The sequence below is a fragment of the Strix aluco genome, chromosome 19 (assembly GCF_031877795.1).
Source record: "Strix aluco isolate bStrAlu1 chromosome 19, bStrAlu1.hap1, whole genome shotgun sequence".
Lineage (NCBI taxonomy): Eukaryota > Metazoa > Chordata > Aves > Strigiformes > Strigidae > Strix > Strix aluco.
In genome coordinates this window covers 9,073,867-9,085,121 of record NC_133949.1, presented here as the reverse complement: position 1 = coordinate 9,085,121, position 11,255 = coordinate 9,073,867, and the positions used below count along the sequence as shown (strand labels likewise).

General features: G+C 53.8%; 1 protein-coding gene across 8 annotated transcripts in view; it reads left to right on the top strand.

The window, feature by feature from the left end:
- The first annotated feature begins 956 nt into the window (after positions 1-956).
- DTX2 (deltex E3 ubiquitin ligase 2) overlaps positions 957-11,255 on the top strand; it is a 39,740-nt gene continuing 29,441 nt past the window's right edge. For 2 of the 8 annotated variants that reach the window (XM_074845591.1, XM_074845590.1), the window contains exons 1-2: positions 1,232-1,616; positions 6,056-6,444. In XM_074845591.1, coding sequence (XP_074701692.1) covers positions 6,138-6,444 — 307 coding nt within the window. In that variant the 5' untranslated portion in view covers positions 1,232-1,616; positions 6,056-6,137. Of the gene's footprint in view, positions 1,059-1,226; positions 1,617-6,055; positions 6,445-7,129; positions 7,357-11,255 lie in introns of those variants that run through there. The other 6 variants (XM_074845586.1, XM_074845585.1, XM_074845587.1 and 3 more) reach the window with 6 other exon arrangements.

Here is an 11,255-nt window from a genome sequence, read left to right as displayed (position 1 = left end):
GGTTCTGATTTACAGGAATGGAAATGAAACTGAAAATAACTCTCCTCAGGGCCCAGCTGAGCCGCTGGGCTGGAACGGGCTCCAGGTCGTGTCCGGTTACGTGCGGAGGGTGGCGAGGAGACGGGCGATGGAGTCAGGGCAGCTACTGCCCGCTGCGGCGTAACAAACCCCTTCGACGGCAGCAGCAACGTCTGTGCTGCACTGTGGCGTCTTGAGCACACTCTCACACTCACACTCACTCACACTCTCGAACTCACGCTTGCACACACTCACACTCTCACAGTCACTCACAGTCACACACTCACACTCTCGCACTCACACTCGCACACACACACACTCTTGCACTCACACTCACTCTCACAGTCACTCAGTCACTCACACTCACACACACACACACTCTCGCACTCACACTCTCACAGTCACTCACAGTCACACTCTCGCACTCACACTCGCACACACATACACACTCGCACTCTCACACACTGTCACAGTCACACACACACACTCTCGCACTCACAGTCACTCACAGTCACTCACACTCGCACTCGCACTCACACTCACTCTCACACTCACTCTCACAGTCACTCACACTCGCACACACACACACTCTCGCACTCACAGTCACTCACAGTCACTCACACTCACTCTCACACACACACACACTCTCACACTCACACTCGCACTCACATTGGCACACACACACACTCTCGCACTCACACTCGCTCTCACAGTCACACTCGCACTCACACTCGCACACACACACTCGCACTCTCACACACTCTCACAGTCACACACTCTCGCACTCGCACTCTCACAGTCACTCACAGTCACACTCTCGCACACACACTCGCACTCTCACACGCTCTCACAGTCACACTCACTCGCACTCACTCGCACTCGCACTCACAGAACGGCGCCGCTGGCCCCGCCCCCGCCCTCCCTCCCCCAGGCGCCTCGCGGGCGCACGCGCGGTGTCTCCCGCCGCCGCGGCCGGTGAGCGGCAGCCTCGCACCAACCAGCCTCGCCTCAGCCTCGCACCAGCCGCCGCCGGGATCGGGGTGAGGGGCGCGGCGGGGCCGGGGGGAGGCGGGCGGGCAGCGCCGGCAGCCACTTTCCCTTCCCTGTGGCGGGGAGGGCCCGGGCCGTCCGTCAGGGGCCTCCCCTGGGGCCGTCACGGCCGCGAGCGACCGGGCCCAGCCCGCCCCTGCCCCGGCAGCTGCAGCCCGCTCGGAGCCGCCGGGGAGGGGGGGGGCGGCGGCCGGCCGGGAGCGGGGCCTTCCCCTGCGGGCCCGGGGCGCCGTTTCCCCCCTCGCTCGGCCTGCGGAGCCCGGGGAGGGCCCGTGCGGGCGTCCTGCTCCGGGACAACCGGGCGGTTGAGGCTGGCGGGGCGGGGCGTGTTGGGCCAGGAGGCGGTTGCCGGGGCTGGGCCTGTCGGTGCTGCCGAGCGCTTCCCGGGCCGGTTGGAGGCTGTGACGGGCGTGCGGCCGGGCCGGCCCTGAGCCGCCAGCTCCCCTGCAGGACTTTGCGCCTCCCGGCCGGCCGGGAGCGGAGGAAGAGCCCTCCTGGTGCTGGCCGAAGCTTTGGGGAAGCTGCAGGAGCCCTCCAGATCTTGCCAGGTTTGCACCCGCAAGTAAACAGTCTCCCTGCGATTAAATAATCCGCTGCTGTGCCCAGAAGGACCCTGGAGCGAGCGACCGGCCTGTGTCCAGGTGTACCTGCCCTCCTCTCGCTCCTGTCTGGTTGTGCCTGCACTAAGCCCTCTGCCTGGCAGATAGGCAGACGCTTTGTTCTGCTTCAGTTGGGGTCTTTATTTTCCCCTCCGAAGGGAAGCCCCTTGAAGCTTGTTTTGCATGGAAGGAGTCCAGGTTTGGAGTGGGTCGGGTTTTATATCTTCAACCCAGCCACCTTGTGCCGGGAGCATCGGCAAAGGGTGGAGGAAGGCAGGACCGTGTCGAGGGCACATCGGTCTGCGTGGTTGGAGTTATGACTGCAACCTCCTCTCTACTGCCTTGCTCTGTTCTTACTCCTGGGTTGCTGCTAGCTGTGTGCTAGTCGGTGCTGGGTGTTCATGTACAGAAAGATGTGTTTAGATACAAGTTACCTGGCAAGAGCTTCAAACCATGTTCCATCGCTGTGCTCACAGCTCGGGTCGTGCTGGGCCCAGAGGTGCAGATCAGGTTGGGGTGGGGGAGAGGCTGGGGGGGCACTGGCTGGGTGATTTGGGGTCAGGAGGGCCCACGGCACCTGTAATGCTGCTCTAGTCATGCACCCTGTGCAGGGTCACGGGTTTATTACAGCCCTGTCGCCTCCTGGTGCTTTATGTGCTCTCCTAATCCCTGTGTAATCTTTTCCCAGGGGCTCTTTGTAGCCCTTCCAGTCCCGTCTCTCATGTGGTGTTAGTGGCGCTTAACAAATCCCTCCTGGACACCCTCTTTTCTGAGCAACCTGCTAAAAAGTCTCTGTTTTACCAGTCTGCTGATTTTTATTTTTGTAACGCAGCCCAGCTCAAGGGCTCCTGAGGCTCTTTCTCTTCCAGGTACAAGCCATCATATCATTGAAACTTTTATCAGCGCTGGCAATTTCAGTTTGGAAACTTAAAAAGGGACTTGGCATTTTTAGAAATCATCTCAGACCTATGAATTTTAAGATCCTGCATTTAAAGTGAAAGAAAATTCTGCTTTCTGGAAGTAGAACAGGTTTGAGAAATTAAATGTGTCTTTCAAATGCTTTAATTCCCACCTGCCCCTCCCCAGCTTTCTCACCACCACTTGCTGGAGCGAATCTGCTGGGAAACACAACTGAAATGCACCCAATTCTTTTCCTGTCCAAGTCCCTGATTAAAGTCATGTGGGCAAACGTTTCAGAGGTTGTGCTGGGGCATAAATATCCAACCAAAGAAATTCAAGATCTGAGCCCGTGTTACAAATTGCATCCTAAGTGGAGGACAGTTGGCCAGAATATTTAAGTTTGCACTTCAAGTAGTCGGGGTTTTGTTTTCATTTGGGGTAAGGTGGCCCGTAGATTTCTAATTGGAGCCAGGACCGTTTGCTGAACAAATGTAGCTTTTAGGGTGTTGGTATGACTTTTAGCTTTTCAAAGCATTTTTAAAGCTCAAGGTGGAGGGTTATAGTCCATGGGATTGTTAGCAAAGATGTGTACCTACTCCCTCTGGGCTGCCGGTCTTCGGGACAGAGCCAGGGTGAAGGCTGGTGCAGCTGAACTGCTGCTGCTAGCACCCACCCGCAGCGCTGGTAGAGCAGGGTGTGTGACACGTCCCAGGCCCCGGCTGGCCAGCTCCACGCAGCTCTGCTAGCTGCCCACCCCGAACCCTTTCTGCCTTGGTGTAACACACACCGCAGCCCAAGCGGGTAGGGTGAACACTGTACAAGCAGCTCTGGTATTGAATTTCTCAGCTTTTCATAGTTGTGTGCTGCTGAATTCATGGAAAGGGTAAAGGAACTGCAGCTTCAGGCCTTTTTCTTTCTCTTGTTTGCCTTAACTTGGGGACTTGTGTAATTTTGGATTACTGAAACTCTCCCGCATTCCTCACTTCCCAATCTGTGCAAACAGCTGCTGGCTCAAGCAGTGTTCAGCAGCAAGAACTGGCAGGAGGCTGAAATACGCCCCTCGCTCCTCCTTTGGACCAGCAGTCTCAGCACAGGAAATATTTTTCCATTCTGATGGGGAAGTGAATGTCCGAGCACGCGACACTCGCGTGCAGCCGCTCCGGGTACCCTTGTGTGTGGTCCAGGATTCAAAGCATCGCTGCCATCCAAGGGGGTGAGCAACAGGCTTTTGTCACCCGGCTGTTCTCAACCAGTGTCCCAGCGAGCGCAGGGTGGTACGGGAAGGAGGCGGCTTTTCTGCTGGGATGCCCTCTTTTTTCCATTTCCTGCTGCAGCGTTTCAAAAAGGAAGGAAAACGAATCGCCGACTCCCTCCAAACAGCCTCCCTCTGCTCTCCTGCTCTGCTTGTGGCTGTAGGATGTGCAGATGATTATTTGGTAACAACTCTGGGGTAGGGGGGAAGGTGTTGGTTCTCTATTTGGGGTTCAGAGCACCTAATGCACGTGGGTAGGACAGAAAAACCTGCAGCTCTGCTTTGACTCGCACTGGTCCGAGCTGAGCATGGACATGCTGGTGGTCCCTGACGAGGAGATGTGTTGGTGTGAAACTGGCCATAAAAAGAACTGACAGAGGCAGGTGTCAGGTTTGATATCTCAAGTTTTAGTTTGCTGGCTTGAGCAGTAAAATAACTGTCCTTGGTGCATTAGGGGAGAGTGAATTAGATGGAAGAGGTTGGTTGCAGATACTGGGGTCTTCTCTTGGTGATCTGGAGCGGTTTGTCACCACCACCAGTTGAGCTGGGGGTGTTCTGTAAAAATCTCATAGCAGCTCATAAACTAATTTACAATAAATTCCTGGAGAAAGTGTTGCTTTCCTCTTATAAATGCAGACATGTGGGTGTGTCTGTTCTTCGCTCGCTCTTTTTCTATTTCTTTTTTAAGCTAGCAAGCCACACGAGCGTTATGGATGGGACACTCCACGGAGCGTGGGATCTTCCCCCATCTGGCAGGGATGTCATTCTCTGTGCAGATGGCATCCTCCAGTGGAAGCCACCCACTGCTTCTCTGCCTCTTGGGAGACCTGAACTTTTCCATTTGACAGGAAGGAAGCTCAGAGCTCCCTGCTGCCTGCTGGGAGTTAAGCGAGCAGTCAATGACGTGAGACCTTAGGAGGGAGAAGGCGACTTTATTTTCAAACAAAATTAATTTCACTCATTCACAGTCATACCCACTTGCTCACCAGCACCAACACGGGGATCTCCAAGTGGTTGTCCAGCATTTGGGCACCAAGACATGTGTGTCCAGATGGTCTGGACAGGATTCCTTGCAAGGACACAGCAGACAAGGAATGCCAAATATCAGACCTCTGGTGTCTCTTGGACAGCTTGGCATGGGATGGCTTTGGGTCTGCTTTTTTCCATCCCATGGGGGCTAAGAGTGATGGGGATCTTTTGTCTCTGTAAGTTGCTAGGATTTACTCACTGCCCTTTGTGTCTTTATTTGGGTGTCTTCAGGTTTCTCCCCCATTCTCTGTTCTTCCCCAAATAATGTCTTAACGGCTTGAGTCTCTGGCTTGAGTCTTTGCAGATTGTCCCTTGTTTCAAGATGTTCCTTGTTTTCTGACCTGAGAAGCTGCAGCTAGGTGTACTGCGATCTTGAGGATCTGCTAAATCACTGCCCTCAGCACAGGCTGTTTATTACTCCCTGTTTTCCTCCTGGTACTTTTGTACTCCTTTCCATCCGTTCTTTGCTTGGATCACACACAACATATGTATTACAGTGATTTGCAGGCTGTGTGTAAAGAATTGTCTTCTGGCTTTGTGTGCATGTATAACGCTGCACAGGAGGAGTCAAGGGACTGATCCTGGATTGAAACTGAGTGGTCAGAACCCTGAATGGAGCTGACGTTGTTACCCTGAAGCTCAGATCAGTGGGAAGAGTTTGGGAACCGCTTGTGTAACTGAGTCATTCATGTGCCCAAGAGCTTGGGGAGCTCCTGCTCGCAAGCTGGCAGCTCATTTCAGAGTGGTGAGAGAGTAACGCTGCCAGGACCGGCGCTGAGCATGGGTGGGGAGGGCTGCAGAGTGGCCACTTACCCTGGCACGCTCCGGGCTGGTGAGCATCTGAACTCAGGTCAGGGCTTATGGATCTGCCTAATGTGGATCAGCAGCAGGTCTGCAGTGGCTCTGGTGGTGTCTGGTGCTGCAAACCATAGGAAGCAGAGTCTCACCTCAAAGTTTTTGCTCTAAATTAGCAAGAAAAGTTGCTAGCATTGGCAAGGAGTGGGTGGTGATACCTCATTTGCCCTTGACCAGAGGGCTTTGAGGCCAATCCATTTCTCTGTAGTCTCCTAAACGCATAGCAAGCATCTTCTGCAAAAGACTGAGCTTGCTTCCCTTTCTTAAATGGCTTGTGTGGTATGGATGCAGGGTGGAGTGGATTTGGGGCATCATTCTCAGCTCCATGCGCTCTCTTTGTTTCTTGCTGCAGGTCCCCCAGAAGAAGATGGTGTAAGGCCAGCTAGCACAGCTGCCACTTCCAGTCACGGTGTGCCCAGACCTCAGGGAGGAACATGGCAGCAGCTCAGGGAGCAGGAAGCAGTTCAGCCGGGCCATCCGGACTCCCCGGTTCTGCCCCGGGGCACAGCAGCAACTCCACGGCAGTGGCGGTGTGGGAATGGCAGGATGAATTTGGCAGGTGGAGGCCATACCAAGGGAACGTCTGCAGCTACATTGAACAGGTTTTTCAGGCCTCTCAGCAGAAGGGCCGGCGTTCAGGGTCGGGGCATGTCAGCAGCATCCCTCTGGGACGTGCGGATCCTGTCTTGGCCCCTTATGTCATCGACATCCCAAGCCAGACACAGTTCCGGCAGGATACAGGTAAGGGAGCTTCCTTGCCCGTGCTGGGTTTTGATGAGGCTGCTTGTGTGCTGGGAGAAAAGTGGGGCCTTGTCCTGTAGGAGAGCTCCATAAAGCTCTGCTGTCTGCTGCTGGGCAGTTTTGAGGGTGGCAGGTCTGCTTGTCTCCTGATGCTGTCTGCCGCCCAGCATATTAGCACGTGAGAAAATCAACCTTGGCTGGCGTGAATCTGCGGGGCTGGGTGCAGGCAGGTGGCAGCGATCTCTTAGGGAACCTCATCATGGGACCTCTGGAGCTCAGAGCTTGTGAGCCAGAACCCTCAGAGCTGAAAACTTTCTTCCTGCCCCAACTCGCATCCATTCAAGACCACTCGCATAAAAAGGCCTTTTTACGATTCAAACCCTCCCGTTTGAATCCCTTGTTCCCTCTGCAACTGGAGTGCCAGCTGCTTTACCTTGGCACGCCGCCCTGCACAAGCTGCTTTGCGAAAGCCTGCAGCCCCCGCAGAACGCCGTAATGCTGCAGCAGAATATTCCCCGCACTCGTGCTATACGAGGCTGGCTTGCTTCCTCCCAGGGAGGCAAGGCGGGCTGGGCTTAATAGCAGGACTGAGACCCAATTTTCATTTTCATCTCGTTTCTCTCGGGGTCACTGAGGCTAGCAGCTTGGAATTTGCTGAGATGACTCCTACCCTCTTTTGTTCCAGGTGTGCTGAGCAGCTGTAGCTTAGGGGGCAGGGGTGGAATGCATGCTCTTCATCTCTGGAAAATCCAGGCAGATCCCAGATTACACACCCCAAATGAACGGCTGCTTTGGAAAATTCTCCATGCATCAGTTTCCTCTTTGCCAACGTGTCTCCCATCATCCCAGGACAAGTCACCCCAAGCTTTAGAGATGGACAGTGTGCTGATTTCTTGCCAACTGAAGCAATAAGTAAGCAATATCTTGAATCAGCTGCACAATTGGGCAGTTTCTACAGGAAAGGGAAGTGGTTGGACCAAATGCACGTGGTTATCACAGAATCATCTAGGTTGGAAAAGACCTTGAAGATCATCTAGTCCAACCATTAACCTAACAATGACCGTTCCCAACTACACCATATCCCTAAGCGCTATGTCAACCCGACTCTTAAACACCTCCAGGGATGGGGACTCCCCCACCTCCCTGGGCAGCCCATTCCAACGCCTAACAACCCCTTCTGGAAAGAAATAATTCCTAATATCTGTTCTAAACCTTCCGTGGCGCAACTTGAGGCCATTCCCTCTTGTCCTATCGCTTATTACTTGGTTCAAGAGACTCGTCCCCAGTTCTCTGCACCCTCCTTTCAGGTAGTTGTAGAGGGCCATGAGGTCTCCCCTCAGCCTCCTCTTCTCCACACTAAACCCCCCCAGTTCCCTCAGCCGCTCCCCATCAGACCTGTGCTCCAGACCCTGCACCAGCTCCGTTGCCATTCTCTGGACACACTCCAGTAATTCAATGTCTTTTTTGTAGTGAGGGGCCCAAAACTGAACCCACTCATCGAGGTGCGGCCTCACCAGTGCCGAGCACAGGGGTAAGATCCCTTCCCTGTCCCTGCTGGCCACGCTATTGCTGATGCAAGCCAGGATACCATTGGCCTTCTTGGCCACCTGCGCACACTGCTGGCTCATGTTCAGCTGGCTATCAGTCAACACCTATCAATCATCACAGCTGCATCTGTGTTTTTATTCTCACTTGGTGACCTTAGGATTAGTTTTTCCAGTGGTGTCCTGGGTGAGGAGCTTTCTTAGCTGAATGCGTTGCAGGTCTGCTCAGCATGGCCTGTTTGAGCACCTGGAAGCCCTGCTAAGACTGTGGCTTCAAGCAGTACAGCATGGGCCATCAGAGATGGCACAGGTGGCTGCTTCTTGTTTTCTTCATGCCTGACTTGTGAAGGAGCCTTCCAGCCTCTTGCCCTTCCAGCCAGTGCTCCAACACATGGGCAGCAATCCTGGGCTGTCCCTTGTCAGGAAATGGCCCGGTTTGGTGCTGGCGAGCAGAGTGCCTGTGGGAAGGTGAAAGATGTGTCCCAGTGTGAACAGGACATCCTTCTCCACAAGTGGAGCTGTCTCTCCGCAGAGATCTTGTGCCTCTTTAGACCCTTGTGAAAGAACACCTAGCGAATGTTGTCCATCGCAGGATCGTTTGAAATTGGTCATCTTTGGGGACAGCCCAGTACAACTTTGGAAATGATGTTGGCTGGCGTGATCTCACCTTTCCTTGGACGAGTTCTGTGGTTGAGTCGTTAATAACAAGAAGGCTGATTCCACTTCATGGCACTCCTGCAGCGTTTTACACCGATTTGGAGGGATGGTGATCAGGGTGGCCAGGTCTGTGAGCCTCCCTCCACAAGTATGTGTGTGCTCTGCAGTGTGACTGTTGGAAACACTCTCGTATCCCCTTTCAGTGGCCCAGTTCTAAGCAAAGATTTTTCTATCTGCAGGGCTCTGCCTTAAACATGAACCTTCCTGAGCAAGCAGCCAGCTGACCTTTGTCATGTGCTGGAGAAAAGAATCTCTGCAGGAAATATCCTCATGAAAAATCTTTAAACAGAGCAAAAAATAGGCTGTTGTGTTCTGCTCATTAGCTATTAGACAGACAAATAGGCTCTTCAAAGGAAGCCAGGGAGAATAACAGGAAGCCAGTGTTAACAGGACCAGCATCCCCACCAACGGGGAATGACAGCTGTGCAGGGGGATCTTGTGGGCAGGATTAGCCATGGGCTTCAGCTGCTGGTCGAGGCAGATTAGCTGGGAGTGAATGCAGGGGAGCATCAGGAGTTGTCCTCTTACCACAGCTGTTTGCCCACCCTGGAGAGAAATGCCAGTTTCCCTGCCAGCTTGGGGGGAAGGGGGATGTTTTCCAAGTGCATGGCTTTGGTCTTGCTATTGACTCTGAAAAGCTCTTCTCCCTGCTGCTGTTTGGGGGTTGCTTGTAAACTCCTCAAGTCCTCTCTGTGCTGCTTTTAGCTTCTGAGCTGCCAGTGGAGCAGGGGCAGGCTTGCTAACCTCCTCTGAGATGTGTCCCGCTGGGCTTTGACACCTTGCTTTACGTGTGGTAGTCCCCTTTCTCCTGGGAGCAGTTCCCTGCATTCATCTCTAAAGGTAGTGCATTTCTCACCAGCTCACTTCCAGTCCTCCCGCTGCTCAGGGGGTCATCCCTGCTGCTGCCCACCTGTTGAGGCTGTAGGCTTGTGTTTCTAAAACTTGGCAGGATTTGCTGGATTGGAACAGTCGTTGCTACAGTTTGGTTTTGGTGGTTTCATCTGCTTTCCCATGTAAGATGTCGGTTCCTGGCTGGGGGAGGTCGCCTTGGTTCTGCTGACACCTTCTGCCCAGACTTCTGCCAGGGGAAGGCCTTGTCCCACAGCTATCCCTGGGCTTCATGGTCGAGCTGTTGGGGTTCAACCCCAGTTCTTACAGGGGAGGTTGCTGTATTTCACTGCCTGCTGGTAGCTTTTTAGGTGTGCCGATGAGATGTTGTCTGTTGGATGGTGTCACTGGGGAGCCCCGCTCTGCAGTAAGCAGGATGCTTGGTGCTGCTCTGGCTGCTGAAGCAGCAGGTTGGGAGTAAGTGCTGGACCTTTTCTGGCTGCTCATCCCCTGCATGGGCTGAGACAAGCCATTCCAGCCTCCAGTGCCTTCAGCTCCCCAGCAGAAACAGGAGTCCTGTTGTTCCTTGGTTTGGCACGTTCTGCCTTTGAGAGCGCCTCAGCCTTTATGTCAGCTCTGGAGCTCAGATCTGTCCTTCCTGATTTAGCTTCTGCAATGACACGAGGGACATACCTGCACCCCAGCACAGGGTCTCGTTATGGTCTGACCACCAAAGCGCTGTGCAGAAACCGCCAGCACAATTTACAAAGAAGCCTCGGAGTGTGATAGCAGCAGAGATGTGACTTTCATGCTGACGAGCAGAATTTTTAGCAGCGAAGAGGCGGTTAATGCCCTTATGGTTTGAGTCAAGTCCTAGTAGTTTCTGCAGTACCCCAAGAGCATGGGGTGGACATAACAGCAGTGTGAGGCAGAGATACTCAAGCCAGCATTCAGCCAGCCAGAGCCTGATCACAGGTAGCAGTCGGGTTGTGTGGAGTGTGGAGTCCCACGTGGGCTGTCCTCCCTCTTCCTTGGGGTGTGCTGCTTGGGTAAAGCTTGCTTGGATTTCCTGCCCCCCACGGAGCCACCAACAACATCCTGGGGCAGTTCTCCCCAGGCTTGAGGTGCAGACACTGTTTTTACCTGTGGCCCTGGAGCTTAGGGTCATAACTCTCATGACCTTTTTGGAGGCTTTATTTTGGTTTTTTCCTCTCAGTGCTGCTGTTCTCTGAACTCCTCCTGTGTTCAACTCGCTGCACCCCTGTTCACCCCCACCTGCCTGCATCCCCAGACTCGCTTGCCCCACGGTGTTTCCTGCTCCTCATCCTCAGTGCAGAGTGCTGCTGAGGATTTTCCCAGCTGCGGTTTTGACTCTGCTGCAGGAACGCATTTTTGCAGAGGTTGCAGAGCTGCTGTCCTGTTGGGTGGCTTACCTCCCTCATTAGGATTTTTCTTTTTTAAAGAAAGGAATAAAGTAACCAGGAGTGAAGTCACTCTGGAGAGCCAGGCTTCCAGCAGGTTTCAAGCTCCTGCTGTCACTGTCAAGTGGCCTCGCGAGTGTCTGTTTTCATTTCTTTTCCTTTGTCTGAACAGCTGCTCTCTCCAGTTTCCAAATTACTTCGTTCTCTTCTCCTCTAGTCTTGCTGTATTTCCCAGCAGTCAGGACCCTGGGGAAGCTGGCCCTGTCTGTCCCCTCTCCAAAGTCCTTGTCCTTGCCCTTGT